Here is a 24,408-nt window from a genome sequence, read left to right as displayed (position 1 = left end):
CTGTGGGATGGCCTGTTGTGTCCTCACAACGTGGGCCTCTGAACTCCGCGCCCACGGGTCCTGAGCACAGCCCCCGCCTCCGGGCCTCCGGGCTGGCGAGCAGGAGGGTGGAGCTGGGTTCTTCCGAGGGCAGCAGGCACACCTCCCGTCCCTCTCTCTCCAAACCCCAAGCTGCTGTGCGGCTCCGGGAAGTTCACCAGAGTGTCCGGCCCCTTCCTGGCACAGCCGCTGTGGGCTGCACTCGGACATTCCCCCCACCCCCCGCCCCGGGCACGCTCGCCAGCATCTCCTGCGAGCTCAGCTGAGGTCACATGGAAAATAACCGGCGACCAGGGCCCTGCCCCAGGCTGCCGGCCAGCTTCCCTTTGTGCTCCCTCGCTCTCTGGTCTCTCCCTCCCCCATGCCCGCCCCCCCACTGTGTTAGCACAGGTCAGAAGGCACTCCCCTGAACCCAGGCCTGCTGTGCAGGAAAATTCACACCTACCAACTGGGAACGCTCTAGAAGCCGGGAAGTCCCGGGACACTGTGCCCGGTGTGGACGCCACAGCGTGGCAGCCCTTCCAGGCGGAAACGCACGGGGCAGATGGGCCTCGCTTCACACCACAGCACGTTCCCAAACAGTCCCAGACGATCTGCTTGTCTACGGTCTGCCTTGTTCCAGGAAAGGAAACAGAAAACAACAAGGATGGCACACACCGGGATGTAAATGGGAGAGAAGGAAAAGGAACATCAGAAATGCAAACTGGAACCAGGAGAGGCCCGCAGCGTGGATGTGGCAATCCTGCGTGCCTCCCACGCCTGACACTCGGTGTGGCCCTGGGCTCTCCAGCAGCTGGTGTGAGATGTGATGGGTCACGGACATGTGGAGGCTGAACTCGGGGAAACGCAGTCCTGTTTCAGGTCCATCAGTGGCGGGTGTGGGGGGCGCGCCAGGCAGCAGCTGCCCCCGACGTGGGTGGGGGCAGGAGGACAGCGTGGCTCCCACAGGACTCATTTTGTGCCCCCCGTCCGGTGTGGTGTGGAGGACGGGGCTCGGCCGTGCTCGGGAGGGGCTGTGGGCTCCCCGGTCTGTCCCGGACCGGCCCTTCCTGGAGGGGCCGTGGGAAGGACCGCCTGGCTGCGTGAATGTCCAGGGGAGGAGAGGGTCGTGGGGACAGAGGCTGATGGCGGCAGCGTCAGGAGGGGCGGGGACTAGGTCACACCGCTCAGCTTTGTCAGCTTGAAGGAGCGGGAACAGGCTCCCACGTCTTGGGTGAAATGACCGGAGAAGAGCCGAGCAGGGCGGGGAAGCTGCTGTGACAGCGGGAGGGGAGTGGGGACCGGGGCTGCGAGGTCGGCGAGGGTTCGGGCTCAGCGCCCCCCCCACAGGAAGGCCTCCCCCACCCCCAGGAGGGGCGGGGGCCCTTCGGGCAGAGGTCACGGCGCCCGGGGTCACGGCCGCGTGGTCTGTGCGGCTCAACACGCCCGTTCCTGGCAGGGGTCCAGCTCTGGCCAGCTCAGTGCCGCACAAAAATGCATTTGGGTGACTTTAAATTTCTTCTTTATTAAAAAAGCATTTTTCTGGGTTTTCAAAGCTTCTCCAGGACATACTTTTTTCCTGCCCCTTAGCTCTTCCTTCTTGCACCTTCAGCCCTGCTCCCCGCGCCTCTGCCGGACGCTAGGGCTCCAAGGAAGGTGGTCAGTGGTCAAGAGGAGAAGTTCGTTTGCACAGACACACAGACCGTGGAGGATGAACCAGCACAAACACGTACGGATTGATCTACAACCCACATAAAAAAAATAGACCCACGTTGTCATTTTACATTGTACAAAATAAGATAGATTTTCTAGACAGCACACATCCATCTGCACACGCACGCACGCACACGCGCACGCACGGACACGCACGGACACGCACACGCGCACGCACGGACACGCACGGACACGCACGCACGCACGCGCATGCATGCACACACACGGACCCACGCGCACGCATGCACGCACGCACGCGGGGCCGCAGCCCCTGTGCACGTCCGCGCGCGCGCGCGGGCCGGCGGTCAGTAGGCGAAGATGACGTGGTAGGTGACCTGGTGGCCGTTGTCCCAGGCGTAGAGCAGCCGGTCCTTGGGGTTGTAGTCCACCTGCGTGGTGTAGGCGTACTCGTTCTCGAACAGCAGGCGCGGCACGATCTGCGTGTGCGTGTGCGTGTCGAAGGCGTAGGCGATGCTGGCGTTGCGCTGGCTGCGGCTGTCCACGGCGTACAGCACGCCGCAGATGACGAAGCCGTTGCCGTACAGGTGCCGCCGCAGCCCCGTGCGCCACGTGGTCTCCTTGCGCGTGCTCAGGTCGGCGGCGTTGAGCTTGCTCAGCACGATGACCTCCTGGCTGAGGCCCTCGTCGTCCAGCGCCGGGTAGATGAGCCACAGGCCGTTCTCGTCCACGGCGAAGTCCACGTCCGAGCGGCCCTGCCAGCTCCAGGGCGTGGCCTCCTCGTAAGCCGCGTCGTGCAGCAGCGCCCAGGCGGCCACGTAGCGCTGGCGCAGGTCGTACTTGATGATGTCGCGCGTGAAGGCGCGGTTGTAGTAGAAAGCCCCGCCGTACACCACGTGGCCCGTGCCCGCCCAGCTGTAGGGCAGCTTGTAGGAGTTGCTCCAGCGGCCTGCGGGGCGACAGGGGGCGGCCCCGGGGCTCAGACGGCGGCGTCTGCAGCCGGGTCTGCCTCGGGGCTCCCCGCTCTCTACTCTTCGTGGCAGATGCTTCCCTTTCTGCAGCCGGCGTCCCCAGCTTTCTGCAGCCGGCGTCCCCAGCTTTCTGCACCCGGCGTCCCCAGCTTTCTGCAGCCGGCGTCCCCAGCTTTCTGCACCCGGCGTCCCCAGCTTTCTGCACCCGGCGTCCCCAGCTTTCTGCACCCGGCGTCCCCACCTGTCGCTTCTCGCCCTGCTGAGCTCCCCAAGGACACAGGTGCCACCCCACGAGAGCCGTCAGGACCACGGGAAAGGGACGGTTCCCTACAGTCTCGGGTCCAACTCCAGGCCATCCCACGTCCCCGGGCTGGGAGGGAGGGCAGAGCTCAGAGACGGAGAGCGGACGATGTGACGGCGTGGGTGGTGGGTGTCCTGCTCCAGGGAACGTCCTGTCACCACCCCGAGACCTGGCCGTGACTAAGGCAGAGGACACAGGAGAGAAGGACAGACAAACCCGGGGTCCCACACACGCACCCTGTTTGAAGTTCTCCAGGTTCCGGAACTCCACCAGGGTGTTGCCATAGTAATAATTGGTCACGTAGATGCGCTCGTCCTTGGCCAGGGCGTCCTTCATCCAGGCGCCTTCGTTCCGCCCGTAGGTGTTCTGTGTGGTGGGCCCGGTGATGGTGGACAGGGTGTCTTTGCATCTTCCTGAGGGCAAGGGGGGTGGAGAGGTTGGGATGATGGAAGAAGTACCCCCAGCTCTCTGCTGACTCCCCCACCTGGAGACTGAACTCCTGGGCAGGTCCAAGAGCCCCGTGAAACCTGAGCCCAGACATGTCAGCATTGGTGCTGCTCCTTTTCCATCCTACGCTCGGCTCCATCCTGACGCCATCCTGAGCCACCGTCACCACCATTCTTTGCTGACTTCCCAACCCTACTGACTTTCTGTGACGATCACAGCTCCGATTCCTTTTCTGACATCACGTCCGGCTGCCACCACGCTATAAATGCACTTTCTTGCAGGACACATCCTCTTCCATCTCCGCATGGCCACCCCCCCACACCAAGGCACAAGCAGAACTTCTGAAACTTGGATGAATACACAGCAGCACGACAGGTATGACCAGAGGTGAGGACGCTGCAAGTGTGACCAGGATCTTGGAGCTCCACCAGCTCCTGAGGGGCCCCGAGGGGCTTGGTCCAGGCTGTTTGGGGCCCAGGCCACCCACGGAGACAAGCCCTGACTGACCAGTGGGTATTCATGCCCCGAGGCCAGCTGCCAGGTCCTGGAGAGCTGTCTTCAAGGCTGTGTCCCCATGACTGTTGTCAGCAGGATGTCAGGGCTCCATCTGGGGAACTCGAGGAGCAGGGGGCTTGCTCTGGCTGTGGGCACCTCCTTCTAAGGTCAAGTCTGCCTTAGTGGCACCGAGCTCAGCAGTGTCCTGCGTGCTCTTGGTGAGACCTGCTGCCAGCAGGACCAGGTCGAAAGCCTGCAATGCTTATATGCAATGTCTTCATTGCACAGGGCCTTGAATGACACTGAGACCACGTGTGACCACAGGGCACGTGCCCTTCCTGTCTTGCACTAGTGGGTTTTGGAAGGGGGAAGAAGGGAGAAGCAGAGGAATCCAGCTCCTCTAGCTCTAACACCCCTCCTGGCGACTGGCACCAGCACAGTGCCTCCACCTGCCATGAAGCCTGGGGCACAGACGGCGAGAGTGAGCAAAATGATTGGTCCCTGACCTTCACTCGCTACAGAGGAACAGGGGCCTTCAGCCCGGATTTGGGGTTCTCTAAGTTCCAGGCCCCCCATTTCCAGATTGTTTCAGTCTGTTGGCGTCTGTTCTGTCCCCGCACCCATCAGTGGTGTAGGAAGGAGCCCCAGCTGGCGGAGGGAGGGACAGGGTTTCGCTGGCAGGCCCCCGTCAGGTGCAGCTGGCAGGGTGCTGGCAGCTCTGTGGGGTTTACTGGGTCCTGGTCTGCAGTGGGAAGGGACTGGGGCTCTGTAAGACACAACAGAAGCCACCAGTCAAAGCCCCCTCCCCCGCCTGCGCTCTGCGGGAAACCCTGTCATTCCTGGAGCTGAGGCCAGCCCTGCTTGCCATCCCCTTCACCTGGCGCAGAGGCACCCCCAGCTGTGCACTTCACTCCTGTGTCTTGTGGGCTCTGGTCCCTCTCATGCAAAGACCCAGCTAATTGTTCTACCCCCTTCGTGACAGCGAGGTCAGTGTCTTTCCAGAGGGCAGTCTGTCTGACCCCTTCGACCCCAAGCTGAAGTGACGCTCACATGTCACATCGGAGCTTGCGCCCAGCATTGCCCTTCACCTGACACCGAATGTTGTTCCTTCTTGGAACACTCTTGTGCCTTTCAGAATTCGGTCCTGACAGTCATCCCCTCCACCAGACGCCTGGCTCCATACCCCCCCACGTGTCCCAGTGTGTGTCCCCCTGGCCACCCCAGCTCCTGCTGTTGGCCCTGCCTGGGGCGTCCTCACTGCCCCGGGAGCTTGTGACCTCACACATCCGCCACCCTTGGCCTGTGCTCGGCCACCTCAGCACCCCTGACCGCATCGTAGCTGCATGGTGCAGGCTGCAGGAGTCAGGAGTGGGTCCACGCTCTAGTCTGTTTCTAGGGCCACAGGCCCTGGTCGTCACTGAAGGCCCCAGAGGTTTGGGGGCGCTGGGGCAGGGAGGCTGCCTATCAAGTGACTCAAGGTGTGGCGGGGACAGTTCCTGGTCCTGAGTCTGGGCGCTGTGGAGACCAGCCAGCACTGCACTGACACGCCACACCACCAGCAGGCCACCCCAGGCCCATAGCCCTGCCCCACTAGGTGCTTTGTGGGGAGACATTCTTCCCAGGTGGCGGTATCTCCTGGCTTCAGCTGTGACGCGGGCTCTCCCTGCTGTTGTCAACCTGACTGTCCTCTGCCTGCTCCTCCCCACCCCCGCCCGTCCCCACCAGCCCTTCTGAACCACAGCAGGAACTGCCGCCCTGCACGTCTGGGACTCCTCGGACGTGTGGCACAGCTGATGGTCTCAGGAGCGTGTTGTGGGGAGCTGGCCGCCATCACTGCCAGCATCTCCCCTCACCCCTGGCCCAGAGCTAGGCTTCAGCCAAGCACTGTTCAAACAACCAAAAGGTACCTCTCATTGACCTTTTTCTGGACTCTTTCTGAGGATAATAGTGCACACCTGGGGAGACGTTTAGAACCGTGGGGTAGGCTGTTCCTCTTAAAAGGAGCCCCCTTAAAACCATGTCTCAATAGCCACAGTCAAAACTGCCAGACTCATTAAGCAGCAAGTGAGCTTATGGGCAATGGACCAGGGGTGTCCATTTCAGCCAAACGACTGTTACTGACCTGACCACGGGGACCTGGCCACTCCCCTGCTCCCCTCTTCTGTCCTGGGGTTTCCCCCAAGAGGAGCCCCTTTGATTTCGTGACCTAGCAAACTCGCTGCAGAGGACGTAACTCGGTCAGCACCGTGTACCCACCCCCATGGAGAAACCGAGGGCCGTCAGTCAAATGCCCGTGACACTGACTAGCGAAGAGGAGGTCTCAGCTCCATGGATTCATAACATTTTAGAAGGCGGCTTCCCACTCTTGTCACTGGCACATTTTGAAAACAGAAATCCTGGACGTTAAAACGGACCACTGGTCAAAGGCGGAACTCCATTTGCCTGTGAAGACGTCGGCCCGAGCCCCTCTCTCTCCCTCAGTGTTTCCAGGCTCAGTCCTTTACCTGCGCAGACCAGAAGGCCAGGCCAGGTACAGTGCACTCACCTATGACGTTCCGGATGCCATCTTCCTCCTCGGGGCTCAGGGTGGGGCTGGCAGGGGCTGTGCCCTGCCCGGCAGTGGCGTCCTTCCCCAGCGGGCCTGTGCTGACTGTGGTGGGTGGCACTGGGGCCACGTGTGCGCCCTCCAGAAATGTGTCCTCAGGAGCCACTGGCAGAGAAGCTGGGGCGGGAGGTGGCTGGGCCGCCTTAGTGGCCACGGTGGTGGTTGGTGCCTGAGGGGCCGCTGTAAGGTCTGCCTCCCCTGGGGGCTCTGGAAACAGGGTTGGCAGTGGTGTTGACGATTGTTCAACTGAGGTGGAGACAGTCGGGGTGGTGGTGCGGGGGGCCGAGGGAGAGGCCTCAGGCTGTGCTGAGGGCAGGGCTGTGGTCTCGGTGCCCACGTCTGCGGTCACAGCAGCGCCGTGGCGGGTGGCACTGGTCAGCAGTTCGTTGTGTCTCAGGAGCTGATCTTCAATCAGCAAATCCACTCCGCTGTCACCGCTGAAAAACTCGTCTTCTGGGGAACAAGCACAGGGCCGTGTGTGGCTCGGGGACAGCAGCCTTTAGATGACCCAGAGCAGGCGGTTCATGGGAGGCTGGTTCCCCTGCGGGATGCCTGACTCAGACATGGAGCCCCGCTCGGTGTAGACCAGGGAGCAGGGCACGGAGGGGGGAGAGCTCCCGGGAGCCGCTGCTTCACCCCACTGGGGACTCGGGCCACCAGGGGTCTGCGGCCCTGGGCTTGGGAGCCTGGGAGGAAGTCAGTCACCATCCACCATCACTGAGCAGAGATTAGGGAGCAGGTACACTGTGAGCAAAGCAAAGATGGCCTCATGGCGCATCTGTCAAGAGGAGGAGACACTGACAGCACAGACAGTGCACTGGAAGGAGCGTGAGGAGGGTCCAGGGAGCGGGGCTGATGGACGCGGGTCAGGGCGGACTGGGGGGTGCAGAGATGCGAGGGCTGAAGGCGGTGAGGGAGTTCAAGCAGCTACGGAAGGGAGTCGGGGAGACAGACAGCAGCCGTGCAGAGGCCCTGAGGCGGGAACGCGCCCGTGGGGCTGAGGGCAGCAAGGCCGGTGTGGACGGAGCGCAGGGTGCGAGGGGAGAGTGACAGGTGAGGGCAGAGGGAGCGTGGGAGCTGGTCGTGGGCTTCCCTTTTTATTCTGAGTGAAAGGGGGTGAAGTTGGGGGGTCAGAGAAGGAAAATGGGGAAGCAATGACTTCCTAGAGCGGACACAGAGGTCCAGCCACAGAAGAACTAATAGGGAAATTGCTAAATTCCGTCTGCTCGGCAAAGACACCTCAAAGGGACTGAAAAGGCAGACCACAGGCCGGGAGAAAGTGTTGGCCACACGCGTGACTGGCAGGCACTGGCCCTAGAACGTGCAGGAAGCCTGCCACAAGCCAAAGGGGAGAAAGACAATGGACGTGGTTGGGCTACGGATGGGCAGAGGGATTTTGGCAGCGACGGGGTGGGCCTGACTTAGGAGGCGGAGGGGGAGGGCTGCGGAGGTGAGCCGGCTTTCTGGGGTGCTGGCAGGAGTGTGGAGGGAGTGATGGAAGCAGTGGTGGGGGCATCTCTGCCAAGTCACAAGAACGGGGAGGGCCGGTGAGTCTCGGTCAAGAGGCCCCGGAAAGGGACAGCCGGAGGCACCCGTGAGCTGCCCCCACCCAAGCCTCAGTTTCCTCGTCTGCCTGGAGTGCCCTCGGGTCCCCCCAGCTCTGCCAGGTGGCCTCCTGCAAGCCCAGAGAGGCCAGGGACCTGCCCCAGGCCACTCAGCAAGTGGGGAGGAAACTCAGCAAGAACCTAGTGATGGCGTCTCAGGGAAGTCTCAGGTGACAGCGGTGGGTGGTACAGCAGTGAGCACACTGCGGGGGGCGTGTGGTCACCACGGGCAGTGGCTGCCCCCCCCGCCCCTGGGAGGTGCGTGACCCCACTCACGCTGCTCTTCCATGTCGTCCTCAGGATCCTTGGCTTTGTAGTAGGTGACACCGCGAATGACGGTGGGTTTGGAGGCCGGCCGGCCCCTCAGGTGGACCTGCCTGTGCAGCGGCCTCAGCGGTTTGAGCACGGCGGGGGGCGCCAGGGGCCCAATGGAGCTGATGTGCTGGGACTCGGTCTCCTCCTGGAGAAGCCGCTCCTCATACTGCTCAGAGGGGATAGAGGCGGAAGCAGGTCACCATCAGAGAGGCCAGGCAGGCCACACATGGACGGGCCATCCCAGGGCACCTCCTCGGGGCCAGGCAGCTTCTGTGGCCTTACATCTGCTCACTGGTTTAACCTCGTCCCGGCCACGGAGGCGGAGACCGAGCCACAGAGGGCGTACAAGTTGCCTGCGGCCCCACAGCGGGTCAGTGGTAGACACAGGGTTTGAACCCCACCAGTTGGGCCAGAATCTGCAGGTCCCCTCTCAGCCCTGGCCTAGCAATGCTGGGTGACAGGTCTGGTGTCAGTGGTCGCCAGCGTGGGCAAGCTGGGACACGAAACCTGAGGACCGAGACACATAGCCTGAAAGAAGCATGACTGCGTCCACTTCTGCCATCAGAAGGGACTGTCCCAACCCACCCCTGCATCCAGAAGGAAGTCCCACGTGGTCTGGCTCTGGGGACCCGGCTGGCACCTTCCACCCTGTCCTGCCCGCCCAGTCCCCCACTCTCGTCACGGGGCTCCCTCTTGCCGTCTTGAACTTGGCCTGGCTCTGACCTCTCTGTCTGGAAAGCCACTCTGTCTCCCCAGATGACTGCTGTTGAAATTTCCCCGCTTATCCAGGCCGAGGACACACTCCCCACCCTCTCGCTCAGAACTGCACTCCTGCCCCCCTCATGCTGTGCTGTGTGGCACTGCTCACGGGCCACCCAAGTCCCATCTCCATCTCCCCACTGGTGGGAAAGTGGTTTGTGGCAGTGCTCGGGGCACCGAGTTCTGGCCAGCGGTGGGGACAGCTTTTGGACAAGGTCCTTACAGGGGGGCTGACTCAGCTGGAAGGCGTCTTGCTGCTTTCCTCATTTCTCTGGCCTGAGATGTGGACAAGAGGGCTGGAGCTGAGCAGCCACCGTGTGACCCGAGGGCACTCGGTGGAGCTCACCAGGGAGTTTTTGCCGCTAACCACACCCGCCCTGGACCCGTCCAGAGCCCCGGGAGAAGGAACAGCCACCCGCTTGTGCACCCTGGACCCCACTCACTGCCGAACACGCTGATGGATACAAGTCTGCAAGTGCCTCGCAGCCCCTCCCCGCCTGCCTCCCACGGACATCATGTAAGGGTGTTGTCTGGAATGTGACCTCCTAGGGGTCAGAGACCCCCTTCGTTCATCTCTGATCCTCTGGGTGGATGCTCCTCGTATCTGTTAAGTTTTGAATTATAACAATTCTCCAGGAGCTGTCTGCATCTGTGACTGGCTCCGACATCCTGTCAGATCAAACGATGCCCCTTGGAAAGAAATCCTCTGTCCCCAGATGCCTGGTGCCCTGAGGGGTACAGCAAGACCTCTGTGGTCACTAAATGCTCGCTGGCAGGGACCCAGCCACCATGGCAAGCTTTGCACAGGAAGAAGCACGTCAGGCTCCAGGGGTGACCTTTAAAGTCTGGCCTGGAGGAAACACGGAGCCCTCGTTCCCAACCAGCCACACCCCCGAGTCTGCTCTGGTTTTCCCGTGACGAGAGACTTTATCCAGATGGCACAACAGACATGCGTTCCTGGCGCCCAGCTCACAATGGAGACTGAGACCTGGAATGCAGGGGACACCTTACTGCCAGCATCCCCTGGCTGGGGCCTGTGAGCCGCCCAGAAGAACCCAGCAGACGTGTCTTGGGGCCCCGTCCCGTTTCTGGCTGGTGAGGTGACCTTCGGCTGGTGCTGGTGTTGGAGCGGCAAGCATCCATTAAAGGCAGACATGTCCCTTTATACTATGTCACGCCCTGCAACACCGGGGCAAGGTCGACACTATCCACATTTCATAGATGAGGAGAGAGGCTCAGAGTCACGGAGCAATTTGGTTGAAGGGCAGTTGATTTAAGTGGCTAGATGGGCACTTAGGAAGTTGCAGGGCCATTACGTAGGCCCAGGGCTGCCCGCCTTCGGAGCCTGTGCTCTTCCTGACATGCAGCCGCGGAGCCCACAGCTGTGACCACGGGACTGGCTCGTGCCCCATCCAAAACCTTGTCGACATGCCCTGGTCTGCAGGGCCGTGGTCTGGCTGCTGCCCAGCAGGCCTGGGGACCCCTCATTTCCTGCTGGAAAGAGCTGCCTGGGAGGCTGACAAGATGCCCGCCCTTGACTCAGACGCCATCTAACTGCTGGACGGTGGTGTTCCACTGCTTTGCCACAGTGGCTTGTCATTTCTTCATGGCAAACCCCAGGCACTGTCTTTAATCCCAGGCTCTCAGGGATGGGCGGGGCTCAGCTCTTCCTCAGCCAAGGGGGTGGGGGAGGACTGCACTCAGCCTGTGCCTGAGAACTCACCTCACCAGGGACAGCTGTGCGAGCGGCAGTGGCCCCACGAGCTTTGATCGTCTGTTAGGCTGAGGGTCTGTTGTATGACGTCCACTCCTGGCTCCTGCTGTCCCCACTCCCAGCCTGCCCTCAGAGCCCCTTGCCCACCCTCCAGGCAAGCACCTTCTGGGGGAGAGGCCTCTAGCAACCGCCACCCACCATTCTGAGAAACCTCGGTACCATCTACAAGAACCCTGAAAACACCAACCAAACCCAGACGCCCCCTTCGCTCCCTGTCATCGTGGGGTTCCCTTCAGGGACAGAGGGACGACAGGGAGGGGAAGAGCCCAGCCTTGGGCCCCTCCTGGGCCTGGCTCTGCCCCCCATCCTGGGCTGGGAGATTCTGCTAATGTCAGCAGTGTGACAACTGGGGACCTCAGAGGGAAAGGGCTTTGCTGAGCAAGGAGAACAAGTTTGGTTTGGTTTGCTGTTTGCCCTCGGAAATCTGAGCTGGGAAATCTGAGCTGAACACACCACATAATGTGTCATTGAGACGAGGGTGGCGCTCAAGCCAGAGGGCAGGGAGCACCAGGTGCCACTGGATGGGCTGCGACGGGGCCATTGGGCCCGAGGGGCATGCGTGGGGCCTCCAGCTCCCTGCAGCCCAAGTGACCTTTGCTCTTGGGTGTACGAGCTCCGCCCTGCTCAGGGATGGCCCACCAAGGAGACTAAACACATGCCCAGTAGGACACTCAAAATGGGAACACTCACTCTTTGACGGAATGTGTTTCCCAAATCATCAAAGTAGCCATCACGGGGAAGGCCAGACAATGACTGGCTGTCCTTGTGTGGGGTTTCTGGTTGGGGACCGGTTTGCTGGGCAGGTGCTAGCATCACACTGTCGTCAGCAGACCGGCCTGCTGTCCTGCTTCCGGGTCCCAGCGACCCCCCAGACTGCAGCGCTGTCGCCTGCGGAGCGTGTCTGCCCAGAACCAGGCCACGTGCTTCTTCACTGACCCCAGGTCTCAGTGATGGAGGCCGGACTCCCGTGGGGCAATGCCATCAGTCCTTTCCACAGCCGCCGCACAACAGTTGCGGGGCCCTGGCTGTCCCTGTCCCAGGCCCTGCCCCACGAATCCCTGCGCACTGCTCCAGGCCAGGGGGACCCTGGGGCACACCTGGACTCTGCCCACCGCCCCCGAGGGGCCTCCTCACTGCTGCCCCCTGGTGGCCAGCGCCGTCAGCACCACCTGCACACCTGCTCGCTGGGGTGTCCGCGTTCGTGCAAGTCCTGCCACCAAGCGTGCCCGTTTTCTCCACTCCTGGTCTAGCTCCCAAATCAACGCCAGTTTCTTGGACGTCGATTTAGGGGATAACCCACCAGGTAGAATCGTAACACACTGAACCATCGGCGCATGAACGCAACTTAGTAACTGGAGCCAAAGGAAACGGCGCCAAATGGGGAGGTACTTTGAAGCACGTAGGTGTTTTGGCCTCGCTCCAGTCCCATTAGACACTGGCCGGTTCACGCACGGTGACGGTGACGTCGTGCTCGGGACGCAGCGGGGTTGGAGAGTCCCTGCCACCACGTCCCGGCCGGCCGAGCAGGGGCGACCGCGAGCACGCCTGGGTCCGTCTGCTCATGTGCCAAGTGAGGGCACCGGCCTCTGCCCGGCCGCCCGGCGCCGTCCGCGCGGCAGTGGTGACAGTGCAGGGCGTTCTACACTCCCCGTAGACAGGCCACGTGGCTTCCTGACCGTTTGCAGACGGGGGCACTTTTGAGGGTGGGCGGGCTGCGAGTCATTCCGCCGGGACAGTGGGAGTGAGCGGACGGTCCCTTACAGGTGAGCACGTGTCCCCCTACAAACGCCTGGGCTGCTCGCCGAGGCGGGACGCGTGTAACGAAAAGGGGCCCAGAGGGGAGTGCTGGCTCACACCTGCTCCCGAACCTCAGTGATAGGTAAGGGCCCAGCCGCACCCCATGTGACCCCAGGTGACCCGCACAGGTGGCCCACGAGCGAGGCGCTGGGAGCCCAGGCTCCGCCGTGCGCGGTGCGCCGGGCCCTACCTGTCGGGGCGCGTAGGCCGCCGCGTCCCTCTGCAGGGCGGCGCGCAGGCCCGGGGCGCTGTCCGCGCTGCGGGAGCAGTTCTCTCTGCCTCGCTTGTTCATCTCAGTTCGAATTTCTTCCATGTCCTCTTTGATTTGCTCGTTTTCCTTGGTGAGGTTTTTAGAAACTTCCTGAGAAGAGAAAAAAATGTAAGGAGAGGACCCAGGAAGGGGCTCTGAAGAGAAGCAGGTGGCAGACCCGCCGGACAGGCCGAGACTCCGGGCACCAAGCGGGTGGGGTGTGTCTGGGCCTGTGCTGAGGACGGGTCCCGGGTCCTCTGGGCAGCGTGGCCCCAGCGTGTCCCTCTGCTGGAAGCACTGCCCATCACCACCCCGTTTTCCCGATAACCTGTGTGTCTAAGGTTGAACGTGGCCCTAAATACGCCTGGGCTTCTGGTCCTGGGGCGGGGAGATGACAGTCGTCAGGGGAGGGCCCGCACTGCAGGACAAAGGTGACCGGCCACGCCGGGTTCTGTGAATGGCCCCTGTGAGGCTTCCTGAGCTCAGAGTGAGGGCATGGACTTGGGCACAGAGGTGGCGTCCTGCAGAAGAGGAGTGCCGTGTGGGGTCTGTCGGCCAGCTCAGCGGCCTTTCTCCTCAAGTAATTTTTGAGATGTTTGCTACACTGAGATCCAACGTCGTCCGGCGTTGCCTCCGTCCCAGGGTTTCTGACTTTACATGGCAGGCTCCCTCTGGGTCCTGTTGAGGAGGGTGGTGGACAGCAGTGAGGTCAGGGCCGGGTGCCTCTGCTTTCCATCTTTAATAGACAGACGGGAAGTGGAGCCGGTCGGAGGCTGCCAGGCACAGCCCGCAGCCTGGTAAGATGCTGCTACATCCTGCGTCCTGGACAGGAGCCCCGATGCCTCGGAGCTGGGTTTTGCACGTGTCCAGGCCAGCGATCACACCAGACACGGCGGCGCCGGTGCCCAGAGAGCCCCTCGGTCTTGTTAGAGCACTGGTTCCAGGCTCCAGAACTGCTGGCTGTGCCCCTTCATCGCACTGGGCGGGCTGGGTGTGTCCCGTGGCCTCAGGCTGTGCCAGCCTGTCCAGATTGCAGACTTAACTGTGAGAACTGAAGCCCATGACAGAGACGACTCGGGAAGGCCCAGACGAGTGGTCACTCCTGACAGCTCTCAGGAGCGGCCAAGGGCCAGCGTTAGGAGCGTGGATTCTGGGGACGGTTTGTTTCACATCCCACTGCTGCTGTTGCAAGATCTGGGACCTTGGGCAAGTCACTAAGTCCCTGTGCCTCAGTGTGCCCACGTGTGAAATGGGGACAATAGCAGCACCCTCCCTGTGGGTCGTTATGGGGAGTGAAGGGGTGAATGTGAGTGGACGTGCAGGGCACAGGCTATGTGGCTGGGGGTTTTCACAGAAGGCAACAGCTGGAATGGACCCCGGAATTCACGTCTCGCCTTTCATTTCACAGATGAGGAAACTGAGGCCCAGGGCACGGCTGTGACTGCCTCACGGTCATTTAGATCAACTGGCAGGGCTGAACCCGGCCTGCGCTTCCCGAGTGCACTCGCCCATGGCTCTCTCCAGCTGCAGCCAGGACGTCAGAGGGAACAGGGCATGCACATAGGAAGGCATGGACACATCAGAGCCCTGCAAAACCTGCCTGCTGCTCAGTGTGGTCTGAGGCCAGCAGGAGCTGGTGAGAGATACAGGAGCTCAGGACCCACCCAGACCTGCAGGTGAGCTGCCTTTAACGAGAGCCAGGTGAGCCCCCAGGTGACCTGCGTCTGTGGGGCGGAGCGGCTGACGCGCAGGAAGCGGGAGCGGCTTCTGGAGAGGCCGTGGGAGTGGGAGGTGCCCTGGCAGGACCCAGCGCTTCTGTGGGTCCCTGAGCAGCTGCTGAGAACTGCGGCCCAGCGTCCCCCTGGTTCGAAGTGTTCCTTCGCCCCTAATGCATTCAGTTCAGGGGCCAATGGGAAGCCAGGCCGACAAGGACCTTGCTGTGGTGACGACCAGTCACCATGAGGGGATGTCAGCGAGAAACGAGGAATGAGAAGGTGTCCGCCAGTGACAAGTGCTGTGGAGGAGGTAAGTCAGGGCTGCGGGACAGGTGCAGGTGCATGACTTAGCTCTAGGGACTGAGGTGTGTCCACTTCCGCTGCCCAGCAGACCCAGGCTTGCACTATGGGTGACCCAATGGCCTGGCCTAAGTAGCCTTATTACCCAAATAAGGCCCACCCAGTTCCTGAGTGGCTTGAAGGAGTTGGCACTGGCTGCGAGGCTCCCGGTGTGGGCTGCTGACGTAATCTGAGACCTTCTTGGGGTCTCCGAGGAGCCAGTGTTCTGGGTTTGCACGGAGGAGGGCAGGAGGCAGGCCCGGCGAGAGCCCTGAGTGAACACCAGGCTGGCGGGGGCATCACCCACCGGCCGCTATGTGCTCCTGTCCTTGGGCCCCGCTCACCCGCACCCTGGGGGCTGGCCTTGCAGGCCCCCCTCACGCCAAGGGCCTTTGCGGGCACTTCTCAGGGGCACAGAGGATGCCCCCCCTGTCCTGGGCACTCTCCACTGGGCAGAAGGGCAAATCCTGTGACCTCATGCCTCGGGCTCGGCTCGGGACAGCTGCTGCAGTGGCAATACAGCGGGAAGGGCAAGTGCACACAGAGGAGGGAGAGAGGGAAATGGGGCAGCCACGGCCGTTGGAGACCTGGGGACTCTGTCATGAGTCTCTGGGGGAGGCTCGGCCAGGGGACCGAGAGGTGTTCACAGAGCAGGTGTCACGAGCTGGAGGGGCCTGCACTGGGCATGGGGGTGCTGAGAGCAAGCCACGATGCCAGATGGCGTCAGGGCCATACACACAGGCGCCAGAGGACTCGCTGGCTGGGGGGCTGGGCATAGGAGGTTGGGGCACAACTTGAACGAGCCAGTGAGGGCAGGTGGGTGAAGCTGCCCCCTGGGTCCTGACAGAATCTGTACTGCGTCCAGCTACTGGGCGTGCCTGGGTGAGAGTAAGCCAGAGACACTGGGGCCTGGGAAAGGTGACCAGGTACAGAGCTCGGCAACCCTCAGTGGTCTTGTGTGTCCAGTCGGAGCAGGGGTGGGATGTGGGGGGACGTGCTGCTCAGAGACACCCAGACACCTGCAGGAGGAGAGCACGCTACGCGCAGCTGCACCAAACCACAGCCCCAGCCGTGCGGCAGGCGTGGGCCCCACGTGACCTGTGAGGAGGGAGCAGGCTTCCTGTGAGAGTGACACGAGCAAGTGTGGGGTCACTGGACCCCAGTGGGATGGCTGGAGTCCAGCAGCTCGCCTCACCCTTCCCTCCTCCGAGCCCCCAGGACAGAAGGACCAGGTGGCTGGGGACAGCTGACAGCTGTCTCCAGCCGGAAGCAGCCGGGGCTTAGGCGATAGGACAGGCTGGTGGAACAGGCCACGGCTGACAGACACGGGCCGGCCTGGTGTGGGGGCTGCCAGCTGCCACGTTCAGTCGCTCCCTCCCACAAATAGCCGCTGAGCTCTAGCTCATCAGTGCTGGCTGAGACCTGGGCAACAAGGTGACTTAGCCCCAGACCTCCGGTGAGGAAGGTCCACGGCACGGGGCTCCAGCCACGTTGTGTGGTTGGTTCTGTATGGAAATAGGAGGTATTTACACTTACTTTTCCCTGACTCCCTTTGTCATCAACAATTTACCTGCTTTTCGATGAGTGTTTCAAGTGCATTTTTTGTTTACAAAGAGTAGAATGGGTTACATCTACTGAAGATATGTGCTTTCTGAAAAAATATTGCGATGCATTCTTGGGCTCGAGCAAGAGAAAGACATGGAAAGCCCGCCTCGTCCTTACCTCCTCCAGCTTTCCCACCCGCCCCACCAGCCTGGTGGTGACGGAATGCAGCTTCAGGAGGTCCAGGCCGTACAGCGCCCCTTCCAGCATGTCGATGACGGTGGAGAGCTACGGGACAAGGGCAGGGTTAGTCCAGAGCCGACGACCGGGGCCGCCACGGGAGGCCACCAGCCAGGGCCTGAGCAAGTGGGAGAACCTGCGAGAACAAGTGAAACTGTTTACACCGCATATTACATCTGGCCCTTGCACGCACACCCGTCTTCCCCACTGGACTGTGAGCTCCTTGAAAGCAGCACCTACTTCGTCCCCATTTTGTCAGCATAGTACCTGCCCACAGCACGTGGTCTCTCAGTGCTCAGCAAAGTGGCTTGTGAGCTTCAACGCCAGGCGGAAATGCTTCTAAACACTCAGCTACATTGTCTACTGGGGGCCTGGGAGACGTCACGTTTTCCCTTAGCGCCAAAAGCTAACCTGACCCCGGGGAAAGGAGACCAGTGACCACGTCTGAGGGGGCTCCCCACCTCTCAGTTGCCCCAGTACGTCCTTCCCGCCAGTACGGAGCCGCTGGGAGGAGGGTGGCTGTGGGAGTATCCGGGGCTGGCCGGGTACAGGCACTGTGGGCAGGTGACAGATGCCGAAACTGAGTTCCCTGCCGAGGGCCCATCCCCAGTACAGTCTGCTGGGCACACTTCCCCTTCTCTGCTCCCTCCCACTCCTGGCCTTGCTGTCACGTGGAGGGTCCAGCTGTGAAACACGTGTTTGGAAGGTCTCTCCCTGGCTGGCGGAGGCAGCTGAACCCTTGGTAGGGGACACGGAAGGGTGTCTGGTCAGCATGCAGTGTGACAACATGCTGGTTCCTAGGACACGGTTCTGCCTGCCTGTTCCAGGAGCCCCAAGGGCCCGACCCTGTGATCCATGATAGAAAGTGGTTTCAGGCAGACCTGCGTCTCCGGGGTTGGCTGAGTCCCAGGACACTCACTGTCCACTTAAACAGCAGTCTGCTTAAAGGGGTGTCGGTGACCAGCAGTGGTGAGGGTGTGCCAGGCGCCCACACACAGCAGCGCCTTCCACGGTCACTCATGGAGCCCCGCGCCTGGGTCAGCCGTTGTGCCCAGAGGGTACTGCATACCTGGCATCTCAGAGCAGCACGGGTAGATGAACCTTCAGCCAACAGGACTGAGGCTGGGAAGTTCGACATGTGGCAAGCAGTGCAGAGCTCGGTTAGAACCCAAGTCTGTCTGGCTCAGACCAAGCTCGTCCTACTGCCCCACGCTGCTTGGGAAGGGGGACAGCAGGGCTCCGACGAGGCCCTGGCCACCTGCGGGGCCTCCCCAAGACGGTCTGAGCCTCCCCACATGTGCCCCCCGCTCACAGGGTCACAGCGTGACCCCTCCCGGGCTGAGGGGCTCCCTGCTCTGGCCCTCGCCTTGTTGGGTGCACACGGGGCCCTGGTTCCCCTGGAGAAGGGCGGCCCCAGGCCCATAAGGAGAGATGGGTGCACTGGGCATGTCCCTCGTACATCAGAGCTGAAGGGACCGGTGTGTCAGCTCATCAGCCGGGACCCACACGCAGTCCCGGGGCCCGGGGCCCGACTTCCTCTAAAGGCCACAGCAGGTCCACCTGCTCCTGGCCCGCAACCCCAGCCCTGTTAGCCCATGTCCCTCAGGCACCCCTCCCGCATGGCGGCGCCCCCACTGGGGCCCACCTTCAGGTCCCGGCTGTCGGCCTCCCGAAGCTTCTGGAGCCTGAAGTCCCCCTCGCAGGGGTTGAGGGCGGATGGCGGAGCGATGCAGGCACATTTGCAGGACGGCCCGGACGTGACCGTCTCCACCGTGTAGAAGTCCTCCTTCCTGGCAGCCCCCTCGTTGACCCTCCGGCAGGCGTCCCGGCCCAGGGGCCTCACCACACACTTGCACTGGCAGTCGGAACCCTCCGAGATGGCCTTGACCTTGTCGTAGTCTCCCAGCAACTGGACAGACAGAGAGGATGGTGGGCGTGCGAACACCGGCCCCCAGGGAAACTCTCCACTCACTTGGACGGAGGCCTCAGTGGCCTGAAGAGGCCACCACAGCACAGACTGCTGCCGACTGTGACATTCCTGAAGGCACCGCTTTTCTTAGGAAGCTGTGTACTCCTCTGGGCCCCAGCACCCTTCCAACGGTCCTGCCCACACTAGAACCCAGGTGTAGACTAAAGAAGGAGAGAAAGGTGCCCCTGCAATGACAAATGCCACGGACAGAGCGCACCAGCCGGACACCAGGCCGACTTCTTGGAGGAGGTGGTGTTTGATCTGGGCCTCGAAGGATGGGTTAGATTTGGGGAAAGGGAGCAGGGCGCACACAGGCCCAGGCCCAGAGGTCAGGAAGGATCACCGAGATTAAGGCTTCATTTGGCTCCTCAAGAGGCTTCTGAACCTGAACCCCAGGCCTGGAGTTCCCAAGCTAGGAGTGCGACCTGGCACATGTGCTGCAGTGTGAGCCATCTCCTCCTGAGCCCTGCCTCCCAGCCCCCCGGGCAGGAAACACGGACGCCAGGCTTCCTGCAGCCACCCCTGGGCACTGGCTGCTCCCTCCTGTCCGACAGACCCTGACCCACCCAAAGCCTCAGCATGGACACCATTCCCTCACGATTCCCTCCCAGATTCCCCCCCACCATCCTGACCCAGCAGGCAGGTACTGAGCGTGTTGCCTTGGAAACGTTCCTGGGATGCTGTCTGGGGGGAAGAAGGCTTGTCGTGTTTTCCTGGCAAAGGTTGGGTTTCTTCTAATACTAATGGTGGTTTTAGGGCTGTTGTCAAACAGAATGGCTCAGTGGACAAAGGTGTGGTGGTTTGAGGTGACTGACACCGCTGTCTGCCCCCCAAGGCTCGCCCCGATCCCACCTGCCTGCGCTGAGGCCCGCTGGAGCCCTTCCTTCAGAGGCGCGGCTCTGGGAAGCTCTTGCTGATGGCTCTGCAGAGCCCTGATGGAGGGCTCGGTGGGAGGGTTCAGGGGGTGCAGGGCGTGCATTGGCATAATTATGAAGGGAAGGCCGAGGAGACTGGTGATTGATAAATGTCAAAGTGGAGCCGGAAGGAGCCCGTGCCACAGCTTGGCAGAGGTGCCGGCAGCGTGACACTGCGGGGCCTTGCTCAGTCATGCCTGATCCTCAGTCTCATGGGGACAGCCAGTGCACAGCATTGCGCCGGCTCTGGGGAGCATGAGACTGTCCATGATGGCCTTGGGGTCTGGGCTGAGCCTCGTCAGAAAGCCGGGCGCTGCCCACCCCCAGCGCCGGCTGTTCCAAGCCTGTGTCCTTAACTGTAGCACGGGAATAGGGTGCGTGAGGATTGTCAGATAAACAAGTCTTTTGTAAAGGGACCCTTTACCGGGCTGTCCCTATCAGCTGTCACTCGCCCCCTGCTGACCATCAGCCAGACCTGGTGGAAGCGCGTGTCCACTCTTCCTCCCCAATCAGGGGGTCTTGTCGCCAGCCCCTCTGGTCGGCGTCACCTCGCATTCACCCCGTGCTTCTCCTGGGAGTCTCACTGCTGCCATGAACCTCTCCCCATGGGGTGCACCATCCTTCCCCCCCATCCTGCCAGCGTCAATGTCCGGTTCTGACAGCCACGCACACCAGAGATGGCCCTACTTTCCACAGCCCTGAACCAAAACTCTTTGAGTGTTTCCCGTTCCATCTCTGCTTTCTCCTGATTCCATCAGCTGGAAGGACCCCGTGACTGAGAGGACGGTTCATGTCCCTTCCCGTAAGAAGCCGCTCCGATAAGTGAAAAGCCAGTGAGTGCCCTTCCCTCCGGCGCTGTCACCCGGCCCCCACCGGCCGCGGACCGCAGCCTACCTGAGATAACACGTTCTCCTGGTTGTCCGCCTCGTTCTGCAGCGTCTCGTCCGTGGGCGCGCCCGCCTGCGCGCCCGGGGTCTCGCTGGTGCCTTTGGGGTCAAGGCCAGACGCGCAGCCGGGAGCCACACCCAGAGCCAGGCACAGGACCAGCAGCAGGAGCCTGGCCATGAGGGCGCGACGAGAGGGGTCTGTGCCCCCTGGGAGAAGGGCGGGGGCCGGCGGGTCGGGTCCAGGCCGAGACTGAGGCGCGGGAGTCTGGGCGGGGCCCGGGGGGCTGCTCAGAACGCGGTCTCCCGCGGGGCGCGGCCGAGCGGGGCAGGCGGGTGCGCCCCGGGGACCCTGGGCATCTCCTGCCGGCGGAGCAGCCCCGACCGCGGGCCGGCGGAAGGAGGAGGTGGCACGGCCGCCGAGCGCGCTGTCCTCCCCGGAAGGCTCCGGTGGGAGGAGGGGTCCGGCAGAAGCGGCGCTGCGCGTGGGGCGGGCGGGTGGCGGGTGGCGGGGCGCCTGGGGCCGCCCGGGGCTCGGGGCGCACGGGACGGGACGGCTCGGGCTGCTGGGCGTGGGCGCAGCGAGCGCTGGCAGAGGGAGGGCGGAGCGTCTATTGTGCCGGCCGCCGAGGTGCAGCCAGTGACAGCGCGGGGGAGGGAGCAGGGGGGAGGGGGGGAGGGAGCAGGGGGGAGGGGGGAGGGAGCAGGGGGGAGGGGGGAGGGAGCAGGGGGGAGGGGGGGAGGGAGCAGGGGGGAGGGGGGAGGGAGCAGGGGGGAGGGGGGAGCAGGGGGGGAGGGGGGAGGGTGCAGGGGGGGGAGCAGGGGGGAGGGCGGGAGGGAGCAGGGGGGACGGGGGAGGGAGCAGGGGGCAGGGCGGGAGGGTGGGGGCCGGACTCGGAGCGCCGCCCCGCCCCAGCCACGCCGCCCGGGGCGGTGCACACGGCGGGTGGCGAGCAGCGGCGCCCCTTTCCTTCTTCGGACTGCACATAAAGGAGACAAGTGACCCTGAGCCAGGTGCCTGAGCTGTGCGGTCCCCTGTGCCCCTGTCGCGGAGAGGAGTGAGTTCCCCGCACAGGAGTCAGGCGCGAGCGCGGGGCGCCCCGTGCGCCCACCTGGGAGGGCCAGCCTCGGCTCCCGCGTGTCCCCAGCCGCCCGCAGCTTTGAACTTGGCGCCTCAGTGGTTTTCTGGCCAGCGCCGCTCCGGAACCTGGGAACACCTCCACCCAGAGGACCGCTGTTGAACTCCCAGCTGGAATGCGCCCCAAGCTGTGTGGAGAGTGAGTACAGTGACTCTGTCAGTAAACCTGTGGCACTGCGTGTCCCTGGGGGTGAGCGAATGCACAAGAATCAAGTGACGGGCAAAGGGAATAGCTCTTACTATCTTCGTGGTTTGTGATAAGGTTCAAGGGCTGTCACTGGATGATCTCCAAGAAGACGTCCATTTTCAACAGTGATTCTGTTACCATGTCCCTTAGTTAGTGTCCCTTTTATAAACCTACCGTGAAGATTAACAGTGTGTGAATTTAAGGAAAGTGCCTTTAAGACAACTGTCACCCTGGAAATACTGAATAGAGCCAGACCCCTTCAAAGATGTGTCCTTGGGAAATTCAAACACCTGCCTCTTCTGCTAAAAAATAAGGGTTGTGATGACTGAAACTAAGGAAATTTCAGCTCAAATAAATGATCATACTTGACAGAAGTATAATAATAACCCTTATTAATGTATTTTAATTTTTTAAAAAAATCCCAGCCTCTGGACAAAAATCTAAGATCTGGGTGTCTGAGCTTATGGAAATGTCACACACACACACACACACACACACACACACACCTCCATGTATGCTATCGAATCTTTTCTGAAACTAGACGGGAGTAAATATCTGTACAATATAATTTTAAATTCAATTAAGTGTTACACGTTAGCTAAGTGAAAGCAGCATGCTAGTTGCTAGACGTTTAGTGAGAAGACGAGATAGTCCATGCCTTCCAGGAGGGATGGGATGGGCATGAGCAGTAAGCAGATCAAGCACTCACGTTGTAAGGCACAGTAAGAGCATTTCCTAAGAGGCTTAAAGGAGGAATAGGTCGCTTCTAGTTGAAAGGTCAGGATTTCATGAAGAGTGACACTTGTGGATCTTGAGATGGAATATATTTGCCAAGAAGGACTCCTTGTGATTATAACTGGGCCCAAATTCATAAGGAAAGTCTAGCAGCCACTGCTAACAGGCCTCTCACACAGGCTGAATTTCAGGGGAAAGCTGAACACTGACCTGCCAGCCTCCTGCAGGCTGAGCCAACTCTTATAAAAGAATTTCTGGAGTTGTATTTTGACCAATGGGCTGAGACCTGCCCTTCCAATCAGAGCTGCACAGCTATATCCTCATTTGCACCTTTAACAACCAATCAGAATGTGCAGTTCTGACCAATCAAGACAGTGCTATTGGGACCAATCAGATGATGCAAATTTGGTTTCTTAATTTGCATAAAAATGGACCAATCAGGGACCAAGGCAGACATATAGTGTCTATATAAGCAGGCCTCCCCTTTGTCTCAGGGGAACTCACTTTTGGTTTTCACTGGAGGCTGTGTTTCCCCAGTTTATAAACTGATAACCTGAATAAAGTCACCCCTTTTACCGCACCTCAGATTGGGGATGCCTGTTGGCATTGGATTGGTGGCAGTGACCTTTGTTGACAATCCATATAGCCTCTCCCCATGATACTTCTTTCCATTCAATGAGATGCACGGATGTTGTGGACACTGAGAAAGAAGACACCTACCAAGAAGGATTCCTGGTGGCTAACTGGGCTCAAATATAAAAGCAGAGCATAGCTGCTGTTTCTAAACAGGCCCGTCGTGCAAGCCATGTTTCAGGGACAGGCCTGCACTGAACTGCCGGCCTGCACTGTTCCTGCCAGCTGAGCCAGCCCTTATAAAGGACTTCCTGAAATTGTATTTCAACCAATAGGACTGAGACTTTCCCCATCCAGTCAGAGCTGTGCAACTGTATCCCGATCAGCATCTTCATCGACCAATCAGAGTGGCCCCATTCTGACCAATCAGGACAGTGCCTTTTGGACCAATTAAACTTTGAGGATTTGCAGTCCTCATTTGCATGAGGATGGACCACTCAGGGACCAAGATCTGGGCCTTCTTTCTGGATAAGTCAGCTTCACTTTTCCTTTCCATCGAAGACCGTTTCACTGGCTGAAGCTGAGACACCGAAGATGGAACACTGAAGACAAAACGCAGAAGACGTCTTGCTGGACCAGACTGGAGCAGGTGGAGCAGATCAGAGCTGTCTAGCAGGACAGGGGCCTTGTCCCAGGGCTGCCCCACAGCTGTGCTGCTTCAGAGCTGAGCTGTTTACTTCTTCACTGCACCCCAAATTAGGGATTCTCATTGGCGTTGAATTGGAGCCAACAACCATTGGTTGACAATGTCATTTAATGTTAGTCTCATCAGGCAGCCTGGAGCCACAGGGAAGCCTGGGCTTTGGGGTCAGTCAGATGGGCTTTGGGATCTGGCTTTACCATATTTCCTGTTGACCTTGGGTGAGTCACTACACCTCTGGGAGCCTTGGTCTCTTCATGCCAACATGGGGGCCATGAGAATACCATCCTCTGTGTGCTACATGCTCACTGCGAGTTCTTTCTTTACCATTCCAGGCATGAAGCCCACTCCCAACTCAGAGGCTAGAAAAAATGGGACTACAAAGATCACAAAAGTCTTAGGAAAGGGTAAGAGGGATTTTGCGTTGAGACACTGATACAAAGGTGAAGGTTTCTTGGGGGCAGG

At 61.0% G+C, this 24,408-nt stretch overlaps 2 protein-coding genes across 6 annotated transcripts in view; one reads left to right on the top strand and one right to left on the bottom strand.

Annotated features, from left to right (window-relative positions):
* Window positions 1-1,523: 1,523 nt before the first annotated feature.
* OLFML2B (olfactomedin like 2B) lies at window positions 1,524-21,222 on the bottom strand. Of its 2 annotated transcripts, XM_081025090.1 has the most exons (9): window positions 20,621-21,222; window positions 18,489-18,752; window positions 16,784-16,891; window positions 12,948-13,118; window positions 8,389-8,593; window positions 6,449-6,961; window positions 3,198-3,374; window positions 2,067-2,638; window positions 1,524-1,759 (listed from the first exon to the last, which is right to left on the bottom strand). In XM_081025090.1, exons 1-9 carry the CDS (start codon window positions 20,789-20,791, stop codon window positions 1,679-1,681), a joined length of 2,262 nt encoding a protein of 753 aa, XP_080881216.1. In that variant the 5' UTR covers window positions 20,792-21,222; the 3' UTR covers window positions 1,524-1,678. The 2 variants fall into 2 exon arrangements, with proteins under 2 accessions (XP_080881216.1, XP_080881217.1); XM_081025091.1 differs by having other exon boundaries at window positions 1,524-2,638; window positions 20,621-21,221.
* Window positions 13,146-24,408, top strand: part of NOS1AP (nitric oxide synthase 1 adaptor protein) — a 148,536-nt gene continuing 137,273 nt past the window's right edge. The window contains exons 1-2 of one of the 4 annotated variants that reach the window (XM_081025102.1): window positions 13,146-14,683; window positions 14,906-15,032. In XM_081025102.1, coding sequence (XP_080881228.1) covers window positions 14,994-15,032 — 39 coding nt within the window. In that variant the 5' untranslated portion in view covers window positions 13,146-14,683; window positions 14,906-14,993. Of the gene's footprint in view, window positions 15,033-20,404; window positions 20,560-21,589; window positions 21,888-24,408 lie in introns of those variants that run through there. The other 3 variants (XM_081025101.1, XM_081025104.1, XM_081025093.1) reach the window with 3 other exon arrangements.

Source organism: Rhinolophus hipposideros (assembly GCF_964194185.1).
Source record: "Rhinolophus hipposideros genome assembly, chromosome: 19".
In the NCBI taxonomy this organism is placed as follows: Eukaryota; Metazoa; Chordata; class Mammalia; order Chiroptera; family Rhinolophidae; genus Rhinolophus; species Rhinolophus hipposideros.
Note: the sequence above shows the minus strand (reverse complement) of the source record. Positions and strands in the feature narration are given on the sequence as shown.

What these genes read in the sequence shown, in the direction of transcription:
- OLFML2B (XM_081025090.1), bottom strand. Translation starts at nt 20,791, where the DNA reads ATGGCCAGGCTCCTGCTGCTGGTCCTGTGCCTGGCTCTGGGTGTGGCT. An exon ending in GGGTGGGAAAGCTGGAGGAG is followed by an intron (nt 13,119 to 16,783) that starts GTAAGGACGAGG and finishes TTCTCTTCTCAG; the next exon opens with GAAGTTTCTAAAAACCTCAC. An exon ending in CCTGGAGAACTTCAAACAGG is followed by an intron (nt 2,639 to 3,197) that starts GTGCGTGTGTGG and finishes GTCGCCCCGCAG; the next exon opens with GCCGCTGGAGCAACTCCTAC.